This window comes from Chrysemys picta, chromosome 19 (genome assembly GCF_011386835.1).
Source record: "Chrysemys picta bellii isolate R12L10 chromosome 19, ASM1138683v2, whole genome shotgun sequence".
NCBI classification, from domain to species: Eukaryota; Metazoa; Chordata; order Testudines; family Emydidae; genus Chrysemys; species Chrysemys picta.
Window position 1 is genome coordinate 19,889,983 of NC_088809.1, and position 24,112 is coordinate 19,914,094.

A 24,112-nucleotide genomic window follows, 5' to 3' on the forward strand; every position below is an offset into this window, starting at 1 on the left:
AAATAAAAGGACAATGACTAAAAATGCTGGTGGGGAGAATTAAGGAACTGGCTGGGGGGTACACACACTCCTGAGACAAGGGAGTTCAAACACCCAGCCCCAACTAACACTGGGGAATACTGTGCCCAGGGCTAGTTCTCTCAATATGTTCCCTGATCTAGAAGAATTAGAACGTGGTAGGGCAGATATATGAGGCCCAAGAAAGTCAGGCCCAAAGACAAGTCCCGGTTAAACCCCTGAATGCTTGGAGTGCTTTTCTGATTCAGTAATTAATAAAGGCGCTTCCCCAGATGTGATGCTCGTGTTGCCAGAGCCGGAAGCGACTGCTAAGCAGTGCAAGGTACAGCCTGATACTTTCAGACATGCTGCTCCTGTCTTGCTGGAGGCTGGCACCAGTAAGGGCAGTAAAAGCCAGGACGTGGGCCATTGTGATTCATCGGCCACCACTGCCACCTTGCTCTTATGAGGTGTTTCAGAGACGGGCAAGTGCAGCACAAGGAGAGGGTGAAACGGCCCACAAATAAATAAAGGAGACAGTCATTAACTCTCCTCCTCCCTCTAATACCTGTCAAGAGCGAAGAGATGTGGGGCAGCCCTCTAAGCATGCACAACTCTGCTGACTTCAGTGGCATCGCAAGCACTTGCAAGAGGCATGAATTTGGCTCTTTGGGTTTCAAAAGCATTCAGTTAATCCGGCTCTATATTCAGGTCACAGGCCGGTGGGTCATCTGATTAGTTCTGTTAATGATTCCTCTACGCTGGAAACTATGAAGAAAAGTCTCCCGACGTTACCCCACCATGCCAATCCTTTTGTGAGGTGCTCTTTGCCCCAAACAAAGACCTGTCTAAGTGATCATTGCTTCTCCAACCTTCCCCCCCAACTGTCGGAGAGCCTCCATCCACCCATACGGCCCCACATCACAGTTCTTCTGAAGGAGGATCCCTTTGGAGATATTAACCCCACACCTTAGTGGATGAAGTCAATACTGGGCAATACCATTGCTGCTGCATGGGAAGGAGTCTACTGAATCTACACTGCCACCCAGGAAATTCATTTGATCCCTGGCGGCTCACCTTCCAGGCTGGCAGAAATCAAAGCAGTGGATGACAGTGAAGAGAATAACCAAACAGGGCAGCCTTTTCTCGCCTCACTCTGGAAGTGTGTTTAAAGCAGAGGCCAGGTACAACAGCTGGCACCAAGGCGGACTTTATTCCTGTTCTACATGGCACAGTTCTGAGTGGCAAACCTCCCCATCCCACCCTACAACTCAGTGGGACAAGGTAAAGACAAGCACTGATGGTACCACTTAACTACTCTCTGGTAGCTGGGGATGCAGCTCCTCCCCTTCTGGCATCCCAGAGGTGTGAGGCCAGCCTGGCTTTTCCACCCTGGCTGGGAAGAATAGGATTTACATGCTAATCTCACTTAACAGAGATTTTACAGAGGAGTGGGAGGAGGGGAAACTGGAGAAACTTTATGACTGTATGTGATGGGGCATACAAACCCCACACTGGAGAAGAAAGGGTTAAGGAGCTTCTCTGGGCCCAGGCAGCCCCCCCAAACACACACCTGCAAAGCTGGTAAAAAGGGAAGCTGAGTAACTCAGTGGCAGAGACACAACAGAGGTGAGCTGACCTGTGCTCTGAACTCCTGGGAAGGAGCACCACAGGAGCTCCTGCTGACTGAAGCCAGGTGATACTGACCTGACCCAGCCTGCAAAGCAGGGACTGGTGACTTGCTGAAGGTCAGAAACTTTATCTGTGTGTTCAGCGAGTTACTTTACCCTATGGGAAGAGAGAGAGCACTGGCAGGAAGTGATCCAGGGAGGCAGCTGCAGAGCACCCCAATGTGCAGGGCTTAGCTGCCAATCACTGGGGCCCCAGGTTGGCACCCAGTGGGGAGGGTGGGCCCAGGCTCCCCTACCAGCGCCTAAAAAGGAGACAATGACAGAAGTCTATCCCGCACCAAGAAACCAAGTTGGGAAGACCCTGCAGGTAAGAGGGTCCACACCCAAGACCCTGATGCAAGGGAGGAAGCCCTGAAGCCCTCGCTGACTTCTGAAGACTTCGTCATTGGACTCTGTGTAACCCGAAAAAAGTTAGACTTGAACATGTGACCCGGCCGGAGTGCTGAGACACTGAAAGGACAGATCACCACAGGGCAACTATATAATGAGAAAGGGGATCACCCAGGAAGAAGACAACCTGCCACACCCCTGCCTGACCACTAGGCGTGACTGGCAGTGAGCATTCCCCTTCACAACATACCGATGCGATTTAGAAGCACATTCATCCCGAGTTCGTCAGGACAGTCACTTACGTTGGCTGGATTTTGGTGAATTCAGGGATTTCTTCCTTTTTCTTGCGGAAGAGGAACCAGTAGGAAAGGAGGCCAACGATGAGAGAGAAGAGGAACACATCAGTCATGCTAAAGAGAGTGCCCTCCGGGACAGCGCTCTCAGGAGGGGGGAGAGTGGAGTCCATGGCAGAATCCCCCATGGCAACCGGCAACACTAGAAAGGGGAAAGAGAAAAAAAATAAATTACGTATAATGAACGTGCAAACAGTGCCAGAACATCACTGGAATGAGATGGGAGAGACCTAGGAGAAGACCAACCAGTACATGCTGAGTCCAGTATAGCTTTCAATGTCCCAAGAGCTAGCCCGTCCTTTAGGAGATCATTCCACAGCCTAAAGCATCTCACTGCGAAAAAGCGGCTTTTTGCTATATTCAGCCAAACTTCATGCTTTCCAGTTGTTTCAACCCCAGCCAGCTTGCACTCCATCCTTGGCGCGAGCACATTTCAAACAGCTGTAGCCTTGTGCCTCTCCCAGAGGTTCTGATCCGGTTCCCATCGACGTCAGTGGCAAAGCTTATGATGGGAGCCAGACCAAACTCACAGCTGGCCCTTGCCTCAGTAATACATATTCTGGAGGAGTCAATTCCTCCAGCCACCCTGATCATTTTTGTTGCTCTTCTCTCTTGTATCTTTCTGGGGCAGACTTTATTGCCATCTGACTCAACCACACCAGAGCCACAGAGAGAGCCTGTTACCTTCCTCCATAGTGGTGCGAGGCCTCGTTGGATGCTCCCCAAGCTGTGTTCATTTTTGTTTTGCTTCAATTTCATGTCTAATTTGCCCTCCACTAGCACCTCTAAGGTCCCTGTTGGCACTACAGCATTCGCGTTCCCTTTCCTCAAGATGAATCCCAGTTTGTTCATTTTTGTCCACTTTTCTATTCTCTCTCGTAAATCCTAGGTCCATTTATAGTATTGCCTTTGCACTCACTTAGTATCTGTCAGTTTTATTAATACCTGCTTTTTTCTTTCTTCTAAATCAGGGGTAGGCAACCTATTGCACGCGTGCCAAAGGCGGCACGCGAGCTGATTTTCAGTGGCACTCACACTGCCCGGATCCTGGCCACTGATCTGGGGGGCTCTGCATTTTAATTTAATTTTAAATGAAGCTAATTAAACATTTTAAAAACCTTATTTACTTTACATACAACAATAGTTTAGTTATGTATTATAGACTTATAGAAAGAGACCTTCTAAAAACGTTAAAATGTATGACTGGCACGCGAAACCTTAAATTAGAGTGAATAAATGAAGACTCGGCACCTCACTTCTGAAAGGTCGCCGACTCCTGTTCTAGATCATTAAAGTGGTTAGATGAAGACAGATTTCTGAAATGACAAAGAGCAATGTAATGGATTGGATGGGACTGTTCAAGGAACACCTCTATGTTGATTTGCATGCAATTAATCGTGTATTACCGATCTCTTGTCAATGATTCTTATTTCCCCCACCCACTCCTGAAAGGCATCAAAAAAAAAAAAAAAAAAAGAGCTGATCATTGTGAGCCCAGTCGGACTAGCAGTTCCCCTGATCCATCTGGCTAAGGTACTTATCTGGCCCTCATTACCACATTAGTTCAGTGCTTCACAATCTTTAATGTATTTATCCTCCCAACACCTCTGAGGTAGGGCAGCGCTATTATCCCCCTTGTACAGGTGAGGAACTGAGGCTCAGGGAGGTTAAGTGACTTGCCCAAGGTCACCCACGGTGCGTGTGGCAGAGCAGGGACTTGAACCCAGGTCTTACAAGTCCCAGGCTGCTGCCTGAACTACTGCCATCCTGCCCTTCGAGAATAAAGAGCTACTGCTTTTCCTCCTCCATTGCTTCCCCAAGCTGCCAACTCCTCTTATTCCAGCTCCACATACTAAGATTAGTTTCTTAGTGGGCAAGCAGATGATTAACTTGAACCATGATCCATGGGAGCAGAGTGGCTCCTTCCCTTATGATCGGCACTCTGCCAATCCAGAAGACTACAGACATTTGAACGTGTTGTGTACAGAGTAGTGACAAAGTTGACAGAGAGGAAGAGTAGGCAACAGAGGTCTTTGCAATGGTGGCGTCACATTAGGAAACTGGCAGAGTGGTGATTCATAGATCTCAAGGGAAGATTGTAATCAACTAGTCCGACCTGCTGTGTGACCCAGGCCTGAGACCTGCCCCAGAATTATTCCTAGAGCAGATCTTTTGGAAAAACATCCCGTCTTGATTTAAAAACGGTCAGTGATAGAGAACCCATCACAACCCTTGGAAAATTGTTCCAATGGTTAGTTATTCTCACAATTAAAAATTTACACCTTGTTTCCAGTCTGAATTTATCTAGGTTCAAACTTCCAGACAACGGATCATGTTAGAGCTTTCTCTGCTAGACTGAAGAGCCCATTATTCAATGTTTGTTGCCCATGTAGGTACTTGAAGACTGTAATCACGTCACCCCTTAACCTTCTCTTTGCTAAGCTAAATAGATCGAGCTCCTTGAGTCTATCACTATGAGGCAGGTTTTCTAATCTTTTAATCATTCTCAGAGCTCTTCTCTGAACCCTCTGCAATTTATCACCATCCTTCCTGAATTGTTGGCACCAGAACGGGACAGAGCATTCCAGAAACAGTTGCACCAGTGCCAAATACAGAAGTAAAATAACCTCTCTGCTCCTCCTCCTTATATATCTCAGGATCACATTAGCTCTTTTGGCCCCAGCGTCTCACTGGGAGCGCCTGTTCGGATGATTATTCACCACAGCCCCAAACTGTTTGCAGAGTTGCTGCTTCCCAGGATAGAGTCCCTCGTCATGGAAGTATGGCCGACATTCTTTGTTCTTCGATGCAGAAGTGATGTGATTAAGTTACCCCCACCCCGCGGTGCCAATGGACCGGCTATATCCACATTGCAATTAAACACCCAACACTGGCCCACGTCAGCTAACGTGGGCTCACGAGGCTCGGACTATGGGGCTGTTTAACTGAGGTGTAGACATTTGAACTCAGGCTGGAGCCTGGGTTCTGGGACCCTTCCTCCTTGTGGGCAGGCTCTGAAGCCTAAGAAAGGGGGTGGGCTTCAGAGCCCGAGCTGCAACTTCAAAGCTATTTTAAAGAGCCGGCACAAGCCCCGCTCATCCAAGTCTGTCGACCCAGGCTGGTAGGCATGCTCCAAAACACTGTGTAGACACACACTCCCAGCAGCGGGGGGCTGAGGGATCCCTCTATTGTGTTTATTATCAAAAACATACTAGGCAATGTTACCGTAAGTAACAAAGATCAGCTCCTGCTAAAAAAAAACCCAGCCGATTAATGTAGAATCTCCCCACCAGCTTATTACAGCTCATGCCACTTCCACTCACTCCATTCACAGAGCTCTCATCCAAAGGCCAGAGGCTGAGTGATGACGCTACGGCACACGAGGATAATCAGAATGCTCACTCTCCTCCTTCCCAAGCCATGCAAATAAGCACCATCTGTTCTGAAGTTTAGGCAAAGTCGCTGTCTCGCGCTAAAGAGACAAATGCCAAGCGACAGCACAACCAAGAGCAATTATAGTACAGAGCCTTGCCTGAGACCAAGAAGCCCAGTTCAGCTCCAGATCTTTTAGCTCCAGCTGGCTTCTGTCAAGGCATTTATAGGAGGCATAAATCACAGTGCGATCTGGGCTTCACTCGCAAACCTCCCTGCAGGGCTGGAAGTGTAGAAGGAAAACTGTCTAGTGCGATAGGTGGTGAATTTCAAAAGCCACTTGCCCTGTCCCAAAGGGAGAGGGAGCAGCCACTGGACACAAGCTTCAACAATATTGTTTTCACCATCTTGCACCAGCTCCAACCCCTAAAAAGTGAGGAGAGATTTATTCTGCATCTTTGGAAAATATGATACCATTCATCCTGAAGGATTTCAAAATGGTTTAATCGCCATGAAAGAGCCAGGCCCACCCACCAGCCCATGATCCTCTCTCCCCCACTGGAACTCCAGTCACCAGCTGTTCAATAATGCATAGCAGGGCAGTAAGGAGAACACTACCCGGAAGCACAACCACCAGGCAAATTGAGGTAGGCCGAGGTCAAGCTGAAATCTCACCAGGGCAGAGGTTAACAAGCTTGCAAGAAGTGTTGTAGAAAATTTAATGGTCAAAAGGGAATCAAAGGCTTGATTTTATATCTGGTCTGAAAGATGGTGCCACCACGAGAACAGAGTCCCTGAACACCTTATGGGGAAGTTGGTCCAGCACTGAAGCAAAGGGAAGTGTGCCACGTATACTGAATCATCAGTACCCCTCCGGGAAGCCCCTGGAGTGTGTCTTCTGTTACAAGTACGGGACCAGTGTAAGGAAGCATAGCTCACAAGATCACAGCCTGAGGCAGCATGGTTTTTGCATGACATCCTCCAGAAAAAAAAATACAAGATAGCATAAAATTCACACGCTTGGAGGCTCTGTGAATTGCCATAAATTACAGTCCAACTGCTCACGGAGCCAAGCCCTGACAAAGGCTGGCCATTCACGCTCAGCTCACATGCCCTAGATTCTCAAGAGCTCACTCTCTCTCACACAAACACACGCTTCTAAACAAGAGGTTCTCTCTCACTGAGGTGGGGGGAGCCCCGTGCAGACATCTGAAGGGGAATGGACATATTGGTCCCAGTGACTTGGTTTGGCACAGCTTTGTGAGGGCAGGATGAAATGGCTTCTTCTAGTGCAGCGTTTCTCAAACGTGGCCACAAGGGGCTTTTCTTGCGGCTAGAGCTTCCTGAGCGGTGATGTGGGGGGCCAAAGCAGTGGCCCCTCTCCCTGGGGCCACCAGCAGGCCCTGCCCCTCTCCGGAGAGACAAACACTGGAGGAGCAGACAGCCACTGAGTTCCTGGAGGCGGTGGGGTCAGACTTCAGCCCTGGGATGGTGGGCAGCAGGCAGCACGGTGGCAGGCTCCCACCCCCCCAGACACAAGGCTTCGGGCTCCGGCCCCCAGGCTCTCATACCCCTACCATCGTCCCTGGCCCCCGCTGCCACCTCCCCATCCAGGGCTTAACTTGTCCCTGGTCTTGCCAAGGCTGAGTAAATCTGCTGTGAAAAGTGATCTTTGTATGTGTGTTAATATCACTTTTCACAGCAGACTTAATAGCTAGCTGGAAGGCTGTGAAAAGTGATATTAACATACAAGTATCGCTTTTCACAGCAGCAGGCTTACTAGCTAGGACATTTAAAGAAAAACAACACATGAAAGCAAAAGAAACAACAAAAAAAAGACAAGAACGTGCAAAGCGCCTTATTTGTGTTTCTATTCTGTTTAGGTCCAGTAAAGAATAGACACAATTTTATATTATTTTTATTATTGAGTCTGCAAAAAAACAAAACAAAAAAAAAACCCTATATAAATAAATTACAATGACTTGGACGTGTATATGTCCATATTTATTTGTTTTTCCTAAAGTTAATTACCATATATACTCGTCCATAAGCCGAATCTCTTTGGTAAAAATGTGACGCATCAAAGTGCGGGGGTCGGCTTACAAATGGGTCTACACCAAAATTTGATGATTTTAAACTCTATGGAATCATTGAATTGAATATCTAATACGTTGTCGTTTTGTTTACCTGGAGCGTCTGCAGGCATGGAGCCCCTCGGCTCCCTGTAGCCGTGGTTCGCCGTTCCCAGCCAATGGGAGCTGCGGGAACGGCAAACCGCGGACGCTGGGAGCTGAGGGGCTCCGTGCCTGTGAACGCTCCAGGTAAACAAAACATCCAGGCCCGCTAGCGGCTTACCCTGACGGGTCAGGAGCCAAAGTTTGCCAACCCCTGAAATACAGGGTCGACTTATGAAAGGGTCATACAGTTTTTGCTATTTTTACCTAACCATCTTGTGGGGTCGGCTTATAAACCAACGGGCTAATGAACGAGTATATACACTTTGAGGCCACCAAAAACTTTGTTGTGAGAACCCTTCTAGTGGGACGTTGCTGTGGGACTATGGCTGAAAAGCACTGCTGTAGAAAGCTACAATCAGCACTTCAGCAGAGGGTGTAGAGAAGCACGTATGCATCTTGCAGTGACATTTGACTGGCCTTTCAGGTGCACCACTCAAGGAACTTGCACTTCCAACTTGGCAAGGCTAGTGCAGGAATAGAGACAGAACAATTGATTCTCAGACCTGTTCAGAGTTCTAATTGACTCAAGAATTTAAGAATGCAATTCTACTCTGAGGAGTAATTGAAAACGACATCATGGGGCTCCTTGTTTATTGCCTGGATTTCCTAAAAGTGAAGTTTTTTCTAGCCACCAGCTCTGCAAACTAACTCTGAGACCTGAGTGTTAACCGTGAGGTAAGGTTTGGCTTTAAGCATCACCACAGTTTGCCCTGAGCAAACTGAGGTGGGTCATACCATAGATCCATTTACAGAGGCTTTATCATAAAGCATACTCTGCAATTGCAACATCATTGTCAGAATGATGCATGAGTCAGGGAAGAATCCAGCTCTCTCATAGTGCTGTACTTGCTCTTCAGTACTAACTGGCCTATACAAACTTATCTGTAGGCAGATGAGACACTGAGTCACCTATGGCTGACAAGAGCTAATAAGTTTTAATTCTGACCCCACCTGGTCTCTTGTTTCCAGGGAAAGCCCTGCCTTTATCACCTTGAGTTACTATTTGGAGAAGACACATTCTCATACACACTTCTGTTTTCTTTAATTCTTCCTGCCTTATGCCCCCGTTTATTCTCAACTTCTCTTTAAGGTCTCAGCAAAAAGTACAGATGGAAGTTGCTGACTCCTACATGGGAAACTGAATATGGTAGCTGCTTTGTTTTATAGCCCCGATCTGCCCAAGAAAGGAGGAAGTGGAAGGCCTACTAAAAAGTAGGCAGCTGATTAGATAGATATTTCCACAAGGTGCATTTTTGCCAGTCCATGCAGAAAATAAAGAGGGTCCCAGATCCTGCAACCCAACTCACATTGGAGTAGCTTCACGGGAATCGGTGGGGTTACACATGAGGAAGGACTGCAGGACCAAGCACTAGATGTCTCACCCACCCTTCTTAACCTCCACTGTCCCTTTGCACACAGCCAAACCAGCATTTCTACTTCAGAGACTCCCATCACTTGTGTCTTTCAGGGGGGGATTTCAAATAGGCACAACCTGAGACACTTTAAAAGGCCTGTTTTACAGACGGTGGGCACTTAGAACACTGAGCCCCTCTGAGGCGACTGAAGATGGGCAAAGACTGAGGCACCCAAAAATAACCAACCACTTCTGAAAACCTGGGCCTTAAATCTCTGTGAGCCTCAGTTCCCATTGGTGAAGTGGGGTATATTTCCTTTTTGGCCTTGTCTATTTAGACCGTTAGCAAAATACAGAATCCCCTCCCCTCCCCTGCATCTCAGCTGGGACCTCTAGGCAGTAATAGAATACAAACAAGGTAGTGATGGGGGGATATGTTAGGCAAGGTTATATTTTAGCCCATTCAGCTTTGAAACGGTCCCTTTTCAGGCTTAGAGCTCTGTATTGTGTTAGATTTAGAAGGTCTGGTCTCTAAACACCATGTATAGTTCAGGTCATTGTGAAGTCACGCAGAGACGTTCTACAGCAGTGAATTCATGCACATTTAATTTGTCTTTAATTAAAAGTCATCTAACTTCGGCGCCAGACATTTCACGAAATCGGGAGCATCAAAGGGCCCGATTCTGAAAGGCACTGAGCGCCCTCCACCACTGAGTTCAGAGTTAGTGGAGGGTGCTCAACACGTCATAGGACCAGACCCTAACAGTAGTGAATTACTGTCAATTAAGTCATTAGTACAAACACAGTCCTTGGCAGAAAATGTCCTGAAGAGTTGCCGGCAACCTAAAAACTCTCCCTGCAACTCTGGCACACAGTGCATGTCAACGATAAATGGAGATGCACAGACATCCATGAGAACAAGAGAGAGAGCCCTAAAACTCAAGTTGCTTGGCACAAGGTACAGGAAGTAAAGGAGTTCCCCCGTCCCTATTTCAAAGATTTCTCTATCTGCAAGGAAAGTTTCACTCCCCAAAGCTGACTTTGGGATTGATCAGACTTCAACAGCAGTTTTGGGTGTGCAAGAATACAGGTTTAAGCTACTCATCCTGTCGCCATAGGGGGGCTTGGACTGTGGTGGTGAGCCCTTGCTATGCAGTTACTAGAAAAGAATCAAATCTCAGAACATGCCCCCAAAGCCCAGAGATGTGAAAACCAAACCAACTTTCTAAAAAAACAAACATTGTGGCTTTTTGCAAGGTAAACAAAGAGGCCTTTTATTTATACAAACATCTGTGACCCAACATTAATAGAAACAGATAGGTGTAGAGACATTGTTGAAATTACATATATTAAGTCAGCTTCACTTCCAGGTGATATAATCATAAGACTGAAGGGCTGGAAGGGACCTGGAGAGGTCATCTAGTCCAGCTCCCTGCGCTGGGACAGGACCAAGTACACCTAGACCGTCCCTGACAGGTGTTTGTCCAACCTGATCTTAAAATCCTCCAAATGACAGAGATTTCACAGCCCCCGTTGGAAGCCTGTTCCAGATCTTAACTATCTTTATAGTTAGAAAGCATTTCTCAATATCTAACCCGAATCTCCCTTGCTACACATGAAGCCCATTACTTCTTTCCTGCCTTCAGTGACCATGGAGAACAATTGATCACCATCCTCTTTGTAACAGACCACGAATAATGTTACCAGGCCCCCTCCACTGTTTTTCCTCCAGACTACACATGCCCAGTTTTTTAAACCTTTCCTTATAGGGCAGGTTTTCTAGACCTTCTATCATTTTTGTTGTTCTCCTCTGAACTCTCTCCAATTTGCCCACGTCTTTCTTTAAATGGGGCACCCGAAACTGGACACAATTCTCTAGCTGAGGCCTCGCCAGTGTCACACAGGGTGAAAGAATTACCCCATGTCTTACATATGCCCCACGACTGGAGTTCAGGGTTCTCCCTACCACACCTAGTGACAAAATCTCTGGGCCCGATTCTCCTCTCACTTGTACTGATGTAAATCGGGTGTCGCTCCACGGATACATTCATGAGAAGATTCAGGAACGCTGCACACAGCGAAGCTCCAAGCTACGCTTCTGGGCTGTTCCCTCCTTTTCCCTAACTTGACAACTCGGGCTCTGCCCATTTCAGTCTCACGGAGTTTTCAGGCACTGGATCGTCCAGGACACGTTGCCATCAGGTCTGCAACTGTGTCCAGCCCATAGACAAGCCATGCAAGCTAGAAAGTGTTCCAGTTCCATCCACAACCACAGTACACCCACGCAAGGTCTATCCAGAATCTGGTTCTATACAATCACTGACTTTGGCACCTTTGGTCCAGGGCTTTGCAATGCAGAAAACAGAAGAAAAGAGTTCTAGAGTGAGGTTTTCTGCACCATTACTCTTCTACCCTGAACCTTTAGTCTAAGCAATAAGCCAAGCAACTCATTGTTTCCAAACATGTAAAATCGGTGGGAGCAGCCGCCTGTAGGAGGTTGAGATGGAGATTAACGTAAGAGGCTGCTGGCAGATCTGCAGAGGACATGTTTGGCAACACATCCTAATTGCAGGCCTCTGAGTAATTGAAGAGAATAGTTTCAATTACCCAAGATGTACATTCCAAGAGTCAGAAAACTGATAATGGATCCCACCACGCAGATATTACTAGTTGAGTGCTGCGGTATTCTTTGTGGAAAGGTGGCCAGAGAACAAAAACCATCACCACATCTAGCAGTGGCTTCAACAGCATAAGGGCAAACACTAACAGCCCCCAAGTCCCAGTTCAAAGCTTTAAGCAAAGTTCAATTTGCTTGAAAATATTTATTTTAAGAATGAGTTGTTGAAGCAGACGTTCCAGTCAGAGCAACACATGACGGCTACAGAGAAAATGCTGACGCAAGTTACCAAAGGAAAGGGAAGGCGGAGAACGTATGCTGCCGATATAGAGAATCACAGCTACATATCTGTGGCAACAGATGGGATGACTTGGCAGATTCACAATCTGTGTCACATCTCTGCAGCCACATGACGCTCCTGAATCGGCATGACTCAGCACACAGATACCATTAATAAAAAGGAAGTTGAAACTCAAGGCAGCAATGATTTTCCATCCCAGGAACCTTGGCATTGCTAAGAACACGAAGGATTACACCATCATTGCAGAAATCATCATCTCTCCCAGTTAGGATACAACTGAACTTTTCCCCTGCGTGCAGCTGAGGAGCAGAAATGAACACAAAGATAAGGGACAGCAGAACCATTTGCTCCTCTTTACAACTTAACTGGAAATACCAATAAAAATATCGGGGGAAGAGGGGGAGAGGTGCGAGGGTAAAGTGCTTGGTCAAATACATCAGCCATGAGAGCACTTTATAAACTGTACACAAACTGCACCACTGAAATGCAACCACTTCTGGAGTGGAGGGCAGCAGCCTAGATGAAGAACTGACACATACCTGGCTCTTATGAACATGGCAGGGGGTGACCTTTAACAGGCAATATATATGAAGGAAGGTGTTCATTTTGAAATATTGGGCAGGGACTCAGTTCTTTCAGCTATCAAAGTTACAAGAGAGATGTTATTAAAACATATTTAATAGAGAGGCATTAAAGCGAGCACAGCTAATGTGAGCCAACCAGTGTCATAATAAGCAGTGAGGAGACAAACTGACACATATCTGGAGCGATACATAAACTAAGGCTACTTAAGGGAGGTGTTGTGGCTTAGTGGCTAAAGCACTGGACTAGGACTCAGGAGACCTGGGTTCTGTTCCAGGCTCTGCCATGGACCTGCTGTTGACTTTAGGTAAGTCATGTCCCCATTCTGTGTCTCAGTTTCCCCATCTATAAAATGGGGATAATGACACTGACCTCCTTTGTGAAGCTTGTGAGATTTAATGATGAACAATGCTATACAACGCCCAGGTATTCATTATTAACACCACCCTGTGCCTTAAAAATCAGTGCCCTCTGTTTCACGATACTCAGCACAGAAACCCATCTCACAACTTTTGTGGTAAATGGCATTTATACATCACAACATTAGACTGAAAGCACCATGGGTCTCTCTCCATGTCTTTTCAGCACCATTTTCCTAAACACAAACAATTCACTAGAATAAAAGCTCTGATGTGGATTGTTTACTATTCCTCACCTCTTGAATTCAGGGCAGTTCAGTAGATTTTTTTTTTCCTCCACACCTTCGCAGTCCCAAGCACATGACCTACCCTGATAATACTCCCTCACTTGACCAGATAAAACAGGGAGGACTCTGAACAGATGTGCTGCTGAGTGTCTCACGTCAGGGTGGCTTGCTATAGGTATTACCATTTCCTTCCCACTTCACCCACCAGGAATTTAACCAACTTTCATTAAAATTGACCTCTGAAGATAAATCCTGCTGAAATACAGTTGGTACCTCATCATACTTATAGGGCTGTCCCCGCTAAAGTCCCAGCTATTCTGTGTTTTCTTGGTTGGTACCAGACATATTCTTTGGTATCTAGACAAAAAGACAGCAGCGGGAAGCCCCACAGCAGCCCAAGTGACCTCTGCTTCGGGGTGCTTGTCACACTCACTTCAGCAACGGTGAACAGATCACAAAGACTGAAGATGAGCTCTGTGTAGCTTGAAAGTTTGTCTCTCTCACCGACAGAAGCTGGTCCAATACAAGACCTCACCCATCTTCTCTCACAGATTCAGCAGCATTTCTTTGAGCATGGCACTACCTCAGCCTGCTATAGTCAAAGGGCCTGATTTTATATTCCTTATGCAGACAGAACCCCCACTGTGGTCAGTGGGAATACAGGACAGCGATCCAACATACAACTTCCAGTAGGAAAATGGGATTTCTCCCGTAGGGAAACAGAAAAGATCCAGAAAGATGATGTCAAGATTCTGTCAATAAAATTAATCCCTGGTGGAAACTACAGAGAAATCTACAGAGGGGATGCTGAAACATACAAGGATAACTTTGCATGCAGCTATTGGAGTCAATGATAGAAGACAATACCCAGTTGTAGAAGAAAAACTACTATGGCAAAACCTCTTTTCACCAGCCTTACACAACTTCCACGAAGCTGCATCAGCCCAGGCACAAAGTCTATTTGCCTGCCATCTACCCACGTGGTTAGTTTTTCCTCATTATCAAGAATATTTTAGCCATTTGTTCTTGGCCCCTCCCCCCAAAAGAAAAAAGTTCTATTCGCTCTAGGTGAAAAGAATTTTTCCCAACTCCCCACGATTGGCATGATGAGCTTCCCAAGCCTCAACACAAGGAATCATCTCTTCTCTCGCAGATCTCAATGAAGAGGGTAATTTAATACACAGACACAAAGCACATTCCTAGTCCAATTCCTACCCTGACTGCCAATGTTTCAGTGCACTCGGGCCCAGCCCTGATTGATGTTCAGCTCCATCGATTCTTGACGAAATCCAGGTCACTTAGGATTGCTCAGCGCCAACCAGGATCAGGCCCCTACTCCACAGTTTTTATGTGAGCTAGATTTTTTTTAAATCTTCTGTTCCTCCTGTAAATTTTTGAGGAAAAGCTCAAATAAATCTCTTCTTGCTTTGCATAAATATTTATTATACCATTGCTTGGCACTTCTACACCACCTTCCAACCAAGGACAGAAGCAGCACTGATGAAGCATCACAACCAGGACTAGGTACTATTTTTCTGATAAGGAAACTAGGGCATGGAGCAATGAGGTACAGCCTCACCAAAAAGCACGTTTGTTGTCTTCCCTTGCAAGACACTGCTTTCTCGACAATTTTCAACAGCTCAGAATTTCTAGTCTAAAGCAGATGGCTTGGCTCTAGGAGCAAGTGAAGTAGGAGTAAAAAACATGTTGCATAACGCATAACTGTGAAGGGTATTTTTTTACGTACACAGAGTAAACAAAAAAACCACTCAACAATGCATTCCCTGCTAATCAACCCTGGATGCTGCAACTCACAAGATGGAGACTGGCACAGATTCTATTCTAAGTACAATATGGAAACCAAGTGCATTTCTTCCTAGCAGATTTTTTTAAACATGATCTCAGCTCCAAGCATTGTACATTTGCACTTTAATTATCAACCACAGGCAAAAAAAACTGGCAGCAGCCCTCACTTGAGAAGAGCAGAATGATTGTAAAAGCTAGAAGACAGAACATCAGAAAGAAGAGGATGGTTTCATAGGGACAGAGAGAGAATTCTGTCCTTGGGGCTGACAAAGATGTATACCGCGTGCCAATTCAGGTCAACTTATTTCTGTAGTTTGATGCCTCTTGTATTTAATTTGATGTTATTAGTTACTGTGAGTTTAGAGAACAACTGTTTTCAATAGCCCTGAATCATTTCCCTTGCAAGCTTCCAGCCTTGAAAAGCCTGCCTGTTTTTGATTTTAAGCACCAACCGTTGTGAGGTATTTGCCTCAATGTCAAACTGCCCTACCAAGAACTCCACAGTTCCTTATACACAGATTAGTGTGTGTCAGCATGGAGGTTTTTGTTTCTGATCCCTAGATAAACTGAATCAAAGAGGGCACCAGGTAAAAGAACACCCTCTCCCAACCAAAACCGTTGACCAGTTTGATTTCCCAGTGGAAAACAAGTTCAGATTGTAAACAGCAGCGTGGTAAATGGCAAAACCAACACTGTAAAAAAGTCCACGTATCCAGACAGGGCAGGAGATGGTTAACTTCAAACCTGCACACTGTATTGTGGCAGCAGAATTTTAAGAGCCCCCATGTAAATCTGAATATTGTGGAGGGTTCAACAATTTATCTGCAGGTAGCTGTGTTTGGAGACTTGGATATGATTAAAAGGATACTGCCAATTTACATATCCCACACCTGTCTTAAAATGTTACAAGCAACGCCTACAATCACTGTATCTTCTCCCTCTATCAATTTCTTTACTCTGGGCATTTGAGAGCACTTTGTGCATAATCCTTTCACTGAGCCTCCTTGTACTCAGTTGACCCACACAAATAGGAAATAGGCGATTCACACAGCAAGGGGTGCGGGGGGAGGGAAGATACACCGATGAACATATATTAAAGGGGTAGCCGTGTTAGTCTGGATCTGTAAAAGCAGCAAAGAGTCCTGTGGCACCTTACAGACTAACAGACGTATAGGAGCATGAGCTTTCATGGGTGAATACCCACTTCTTCGGATGCATGTGATTGTAAAGCCACCAGAATTGGCCAGGGGATTCATTAGGTGTCTGATAAATGTGAAGTCCCATCATCCCCCACACTGTGGCTTCTGGTAAGGAGGGAAAGCGCTTCTCTCTCGGCACATTGTTTCCTGGCTGTCACAAGGGTAGGTTCCCAGCCTCCAAATCCTGCTCCCCAGTGAGAAACTCCAGTGTCTGCCTCTGCTGCTGCTCCGATTTCCCAACCAGCAGAAGACAACTGACCTAATTTTTGTCAGTTTCACTGTTTCCCAATGATTCCAGCAGCAGCCCTGACAAGGGACAAGACAGTTTTCACTCTGATGCCCCTTGGCAAAGCACTGAGCAGCACCAGAGGCTCTAGAACGGTCTGGCTGCAGAATCAGGCAGACAGCCCTGCAGCGGTTCCTCTGTTCTTATTTTGACAGTTTCTTTGCAACCATATGTGATTTTAAAAAAAGAGAATGTGGGTGATGGGGGAGGGATGTTAAATGAAAGCTTAAATTCTGCAAAGTTTAAGAACTGCAAATATGTATTATTAACCCAAAGTAGCAACGTTCAGTATGATTTTTTTTAAAAGCCAAGATTTCATCATTAGTATATTATTGCACTATTTCTTCAAAGCACGTCACATACATTAAATGTTTGTCTCAATGCCCCCGCAAGGGTGCAAAGTATTATTACCCTCATTTTACATGACAGAGAATAAAGATGCTGTGTCTTGCCCATGACACACACTACAGTGGTAGTGCACAAAACAGAACCCAGATTCCCAGACTCCCAGTCCTGTGTTTTAAATACAGGATTGTGTTTTAAATACAACCACCCTATGCAAAATGTGCAAGAACATGATAGTTGCTGAAGGTTAAGAAATCTGAGTTAATGAGCTTTATTTTACCAGGAAACATTTGTGGGAGGGGACAGTTATAATTTAGACACTCTGACAGAGTCTTTGCAGTTGAGGTTTAGTGAGCGTGAAATATTTCACGTGTATTTGTTTTCTCTTTATATACTTGAGAATTATTGGAGTGTTTTTTCTTTGTCTCAGTGTGAGCGGCTTATCGTTTGCCTCACACAGTTACGTATATGCCACTCCAATATTACATAATCATGACCTGTGCAATGATTCTATCCCGTACTTTACCAGGCTGATACCCCAACATAGTGGCTGACCAGAAACTGGAATAAACCATCGTCATGTTCCATGAGAGGTGATCAATAGTTGCATTTTAGAAGTGACTTGCATGGTATCTGGATATTATACTGAGAGATAGTGTGGTTGTCAGTGAAGAAAAGTGAGAACCAGGACTTCTGGTTTCTATTTCCAGCTCTGCTACCAACTTATAGTGAGTTAAACATGGCACTTAGGGCCAGATTTTTTTTTAAATTTCAACACCCCCAATTAAGGCCAGATTTTCAGAGTTGAAAATATGACTCACTTCCCTATACAATTCCAATCCATCTCCTCTTCTGATCTGTAAAACAGAACCATATTTACCTGCCTCACAAGAGGTGATGAAGTTGACCTGCTAGCAAAGTGCTTCGCAATTTTCAGAACTGTACAGGCACTGTACAAAAGTAAAAGAACAATTAGGCTATTAGTACTCCTCGGAACATTCCAAAGAAACTATGTAAGTATCATTTAAAAAAAAAAAAAAAAAACACAATTAGGAAAACTCCCTTAGTTGCTAACTAAGCAAGAACCTTAAAATAATATGCAGCTAAAAGTCAAACCAACTGTCCCTATGTGTCACTTTGGACTGTCATGGTTCTTAGGAGTAGCCTTCAGTACTACAAAGACTTCTTGCTAAATGTTTATTTTCTTTAAGCTCTATGGCCCAGAAGCAGCACACAAATGGATTTTGGCGTTTAACCGAGTAAGAGGTAACCATGGATTATTAAATTTCAGACTGTCCACGTTGCATACAATAGAGTAGGTAATTAAGCTTATTAAAGACTCTTTAAATATTGATCTTTTGAATAGGTGTACACCAATACAGTAGAACATGTGACACCTTTTACAATACCTTGTGAAGCGTAATCCTAGCACTAGATCAAGTTAGACTGGGAAAGCAACTTACGTAAGATATCAACCATGTTTTTTTAGTTAAGAAAGAAGAACAAAGTTCATCCAGGGTAGATAACATCCTCTTGGTAGTTTTTTATATAAGAGAAAAAGGGAGAGAACAGGATGAGTATGGGACTGAACAAGGCAACACATAACCCTTGGTGTGTGGCTATTGTCAAACGAGTGACTAAAAAATTACCCTATGGAATTCTATAGTTATTCTTTATCTGTAACTTATGAAGCAAATTTGCTTCATTCACATGTCTGAAGTTCAGAGGGCCCTGTTAACTTGAACTCCAGTCAGTTTAAACAAAACAAAAAAAAGGTCAAAAGGCATTTAGGTCTTACACCTGCCTCTGAGGCCCCCAATCATTTTGGTGGATTTCACAAGCAAGTTCTCCTGCTTTTTCTCATTCCTGTTGCTGTATAAAAGATCCCCACAAACCGGGGAAACTGATCAAATGAACAACAGAGGAAAAGTGAGAAACTGACTATTCAGTAACAGACTGCTCTGTAACTGAAATTACTGTATGTACAGGTCAATTGCTTAAAGAGACGTCAACTTACAAAGCCCAATAGCCTCAAATTTTTTCCACCTATCGTTCAAATTTTGTACTTCAAAATAATAGGTAAGCTTAGTATAAACAAAAGAGATTGGAAGAGTTTATTTGCTTTTATTATAACTCCATGGTGTTTCCCTCCTATGAATGAGAATATACGTAAACAACTAGTTTGGCCAGATCCTCCCCTAATAGGCGGCTTAGTTGACAACTTCTCAAAGCACATTTCAGGTTATAAATGGTACCACACAAACTACAAAGAGGGGTTCTGTTTCTTGTTGTTTTTAAACACTTTCAGGAGAACTTGAATGTTCAAAATACACATTTAAGGGCCTGAAGGAAAAACGAAAGACCTATTCATACAGTCTTGCTATTGCCCCCTCACAGGCCCAGAACAGAACTGTTCAAAACAAAAATGCTGTGGAATTCTGCGCCCATGCCATCCTCAGCTATCATGGCAGGAGACCTGCAGTTAAACCTATTACTGTAGTACATGGATGAGAAACTGCCAATGAAATGAATGAAAAAGTGGTCTTGGCAATCCAGTAGGTGGTGCTCTTCCCTCTGAATGAATGCCTCGGCATGGTGCTAATAGGGCATTTCAATAGGGCAAAGGTATGCCCTAATTAGGGTGACCAGACAGAAAATGTGAAAAATCAGGACAGGGGATGGGGGGGGGGGGGGGGGAAATAGGAGCCTATATAAGAAAAGGACCCAAAAATCGGGACTGTCCCTATAAAATCGGGACATCTGGTCACCCTAGCCCTAATTCCAAGTCTGACCTGTTGCAGTGTCAGTGTGCATTACTGAAAGCAGTTACTCTATTTCGCTTTGGGGTGGCTACTTTTCAGCAGTGGATGAAGTGACCACTACGAAGCATGCATCAAGCTTGAAACATTTTGAAGTTAAAGACTCCATATAAGTGAAAATATTGTCATTTCATATTCAGAACTAGGACATATTTTAAGTGACTGGACTGAAGGAGGCTCAAGTTCTTTTTGGCTTCTGACCTGCGAGTTAGCTGTTGAACAAATTCTGATTTTTAAAAAAAATCATAAAGATGAAAGTGCAAAAGAACTTCAATAATACAATAATTCATCCTGTTCAGATGAAATGAACAAACTGTCAAATGAATCCTTCTCTCTATATCTGGTCCACTCTTCCAGTGGCTTATTTTAGCTTCAATAGCTCCTTTCAACCAAGGTTGCATAAAACGTTTGGCCAAAACCCAGTCTAAGTGCCGCAGGATGGGTCACTTACTCTTATGAATGAGGAAACCTGATAAATGATGGCATCCACTCCGCTGATTAATCTTGGCCATTATGTTCCCTGCAGCTTGTCCCATCAGTTTTAAATCTCCACCACCTCCTTTGGGGAGATTGTTCTTCAGTCCATTCAACCTACTTTTTTGTTTTGTTTTGTTTTAAAAATTTCACTCCACTACTCCTAGCGATGTCCCTTTGGCGACAGATATTTGAAAAATGGAAAAAGATTTCCAGGGCCAAGCGGCCTACATGGCAAGAAAAACAGCTGCGGAGATAACACGGGAGTTTGAGTAGCCAAGTCAGAGCTCTACCCCAGCACAGGAGCTGGACGGAAACAGACATCACTGGACTGCAGAGCCTACCATCAGGCTATAGGGTATTCTGGGGGAGGTCTCCTCCAGCTCTCCTGTGGTTCCAGTCCTTGTGCCAATGAATACTTAGTTATGTACACAAAGTAGAACAGCTTCAATGGGTGAGACTGAGAAAGGCATAGCCCAGGGTGAGGCAACCCATGGCAGGTGTGCCAAAGGTGGCACGCGAGCTGATTTTCAGTGGCACTCAAACTGCCCGGATCCTGGCCTGGTCTGGGGGGGGCTCTGCATTTTAAGTTAATTTTAAATGAAGCTTCTTAAACATTTTTAAAAACCTTATTTACTTTACATACAACAATAGTTTAGTGATATATTATAGACTTATAGAAAGAGACCTTCTAAAAACGTTAAAATGTATGACTGGCACGCGAAACCTTAAATCAGAGTGAATAAATGAAGACTCGGCACACCACTTCTGAAAGGTTGCCAACCCCTGCATAGCCTATAGCTTTGTGGCTAGGGCATTCACCTGGGAGAGAAGAAACGTGGACTCAAATCCCTGCTCCAGAATGGGGATCTGAACCTGGGTCCCCACATCCCAGGTGCAGGTCCTAACCACCGCAATAGAAGGTGGGCAGTGGCACTACCCCCTATTACCTCCTCCCCAGTTTTGTGACTCTAGCCTGCCTTTCTTCTTCTGACCAAACTGCATTTTTGACAGACTCCTGTCGAATTTGCCAATAGTTTCAGGTCAATTAAAACCGGCACATTCCAACAAATGAACTATTCATCTGAAGAGTTTCACCCAGCTCTTCTGTGGGGCACATGGCAGACCTGGCGAGCCAGCACCAGGAGCCACACAGCTCTAAGAGACCTCGGTCAGCATTCAGACAGCCAGGGACAGAATCCAGAGTCCTAATTCCCTGGCTCAAACCCACCAGAGCCAGAAACAGAACCTAGGAGTTCTCACTCCCCTGCTTGAATCCACTAGACCCCACTCCCACCCAATGGCGGGGAAAGAACCCAGGAGTCCTGGCTCCCAATCCCCTGCCCACCGCTCTAACCCACTAGACCCCACACACATACTCCCCTCCCTGAGCAGGGAGAGAACCCAGGGGAGTCCTGGCTTCCAGCCCCACTATGTACCCCACTAGACACCCCCGCCCAGCACTGAGGAAAGAACCCAGGAGTCCTGGCTCCCAGCCCCCGCTGCTCTCACCCAACAGACCCCCGCCCCCAAAGCGGGGAGAGGACCCAGGAGTCCTAGCTCCCACCCCGCTCTCACCCAATAGATCCCCCACCCCCGAGCGGGGAAAGGACCCAGGAGTCCTAGCTCCCAGCCCCCGCTGCTCTCACCCAATAGACCCCCCCCGAGCGGGGAAAGGACCCAGGAGTCCTGGCTCCCACCACCCCGCTCTCACCCAATAGACCCCCCGCCCCAAGCGGGGAGAGGACCCAGGAGTCCTGGCTCCCACCCAATAGACCCCCCGCCCCAAGCGGGGAAAGGACCCAGGAGTCCTAGCTCCCCCCTCTCACCCAACAGACGCCCCCGCACCCACCTTGCGGCTCCTCCTCAGCGGCTACAGCTGGGCCCAGTACAGCCGGGCCGGCACGTCCGGCGGCACCTACCACCTCGGCACGGGGGACGGGGGCCGAGGGCCTGGCCCCGCCGCCGGGGCCTCCAGCGCCGCCGCCGTCCGGACCTCGGAGCGGCCGCGACCTCGGCGCCCCCCGGAGCTCCACTGAGGAGCCCCCCGGCCGCCTCCCGGAGCGGTGAGCGGCGCTGACACCCCTCCCCCCGCGGCCCCACTTGGTACAGTCCGCGCGAGCGCCGGCGTGGGGCGGGGCGGGGGGTGTTAAAGTGACAGCGCCGCCCAGGGAGGCCCGGTTTGGGGGCAGGGGGAAGATGGGGGTTTGGGGTGTAGGGCCAGTTGAGGGGCAGGGGGAAGATGGGGGTTTGGGGTGTAGGGCCAGTTGGGGGGCAGGGGGAAGATGGGGGGTTTGGGGTGTAGGGCCAGTTGGGGGGCAGGGGGAAGATGGGGGTTGGGGTGTAGGGCCAGTTGAGGGCAGGGGAAGATGGGGGATTTGGGGGTGTAGGGCCAGTTGGAGGGCAGGAGGAAGATGGGGGTTTGGGGTGTAGGGCCAGTTGGGGGGCAGGGGGAGATGGGGATTTGGGGTGTAGGGCCAGTTGGGGGGCAGGGGGAGATGGGGGATTTGGGGGTGTAGGGCCAGTTGGGGGGCAGGGGGAGATGGGGGATTTGGGGGTGTAGGGCCAGTTGGGGGGCAGGGGGAGATGGGGGATTTGGGGGTGTAGGGCCAGATGGGGGGCAGGGGGAAGATGGGGGATTTGGGGGTGTAGGGCCAGATGGGGGGCAGGGGGAGGGTTGCTGGGGGCTCAGGATGCAAGGCCCAGTTGAGGGGTGGGGAAGGATGGGGGTGCTGGGGCCCCATGGGACTAGAAGCTGTACAAGAGACAGTCACTGCCCCAAAGGGTTTACAGTCTATCTAGACAAGACAAAGTATTATCCCCATTTTACAGCTGGGCGCTGAGGCATGGAGAAATTAAAGCGCAGATCCTCACAGGTATTTTAAATCAATAGGCGTTAGGCACCTGAATACCTTTGAAGACATGAGCCTAAGGTCGGGTCGACACTTAACGATTAGATCAACCTAGCTACGTCGCACAGGGTGATGAAAAACTTTGTACCCTCAACAACACAGGGCGACTAACCCCGGTACAGATGCAACTCGGTTGACAGAAGATCAACCTAGCTACCGCCTCTCAGAGAAGTGGATTAACTACATTGATGGAAAAACCTCTACTGTTGATGTAGAAAGTGTACACTGTGCTGTTGTAGCGGCTACGGTGTACACATGGCCTAAATGACTTGCCCAATGTCAAACAGGGAAGCTGTGGCAGAGTTGGTGACTAAAAGATTTTCTGCGAGAGCATCTTTCCTAAGAAAAAGCCATGGGTGAGTCACTTAATATCAATGTTACATGCTCTTAAATTTAATTTTAAAAAACTATTGTTCCTGGAAAGATAATTCACTATCTAACGCTGAAGGAAAACCTATTTTAATACCGTCAGATTTTGGTCTTGGGGCTTGTCTACAAGGTAACTAAAACTACAATAACTAAATGGGTTGTAATTCGCATCTTCAGTGCAAGTATGTGTGAGGACACATTTAAAAATAAGAATGTCTGATTTACATAATTAAAAATCAGCTTAAAATTATATATAAGTTATATCAAAGTAGAGCACTCTTATTTTGGTTCCAGTTACTGTTCAGACAATTCCTTGGATTTCCTGTGTCTGATTCCCCACTGCAATCCTCCATCTTTACATTGGTGTAAATCCAATTTTCAGCAGTGATTTCAGCAGTTACATCATCATAAAAGTGAAGTAA

At 46.4% G+C, this 24,112-nt stretch overlaps 2 protein-coding genes across 17 annotated transcripts in view; one reads left to right on the forward strand and one right to left on the reverse strand.

Moving 5' to 3' along the window:
- The window catches only part of LOC101935324 (NADPH--cytochrome P450 reductase), a 59,094-nt gene that overhangs the window by 34,043 nt on the left and 939 nt on the right, over nt 1–24,112 (reverse strand). The window contains exons 1-3 of one of the 4 annotated variants that reach the window (XM_008166198.4): nt 22,262–22,481; nt 17,997–18,066; nt 2,321–2,513 (exon numbers count right to left, since the gene is read on the reverse strand). In XM_008166198.4, coding sequence (XP_008164420.2) covers nt 2,321–2,499 — 179 coding nt within the window. In that variant the 5' untranslated portion in view covers nt 2,500–2,513; nt 17,997–18,066; nt 22,262–22,481. Of the gene's footprint in view, nt 1–2,320; nt 2,514–17,996; nt 18,067–22,261; nt 22,482–24,112 lie in introns of those variants that run through there. The other 3 variants (XM_024103478.3, XM_042857729.2, XM_024103479.3) reach the window with 3 other exon arrangements.
- Nucleotides 23,083–24,112, forward strand: part of LOC101934842 (uncharacterized) — a 55,710-nt gene continuing 54,680 nt past the window's right edge. For 5 of the 13 annotated variants that reach the window (XR_010593873.1, XR_010593875.1, XR_010593872.1 and 2 more), the window contains exon 1: nt 23,087–23,677. Coding sequence is in view for 2 of the 13 variants with exons in the window: in XM_065573309.1 (XP_065429381.1) it covers nt 23,674–23,677 (4 nt within the window). In the remaining 11 variants the exon portion in view is untranslated. Of the gene's footprint in view, nt 23,678–24,112 lie in introns of all 13 variants that reach the window. The other 8 variants (XR_010593879.1, XR_010593880.1, XR_010593878.1 and 5 more) reach the window with 5 other exon arrangements.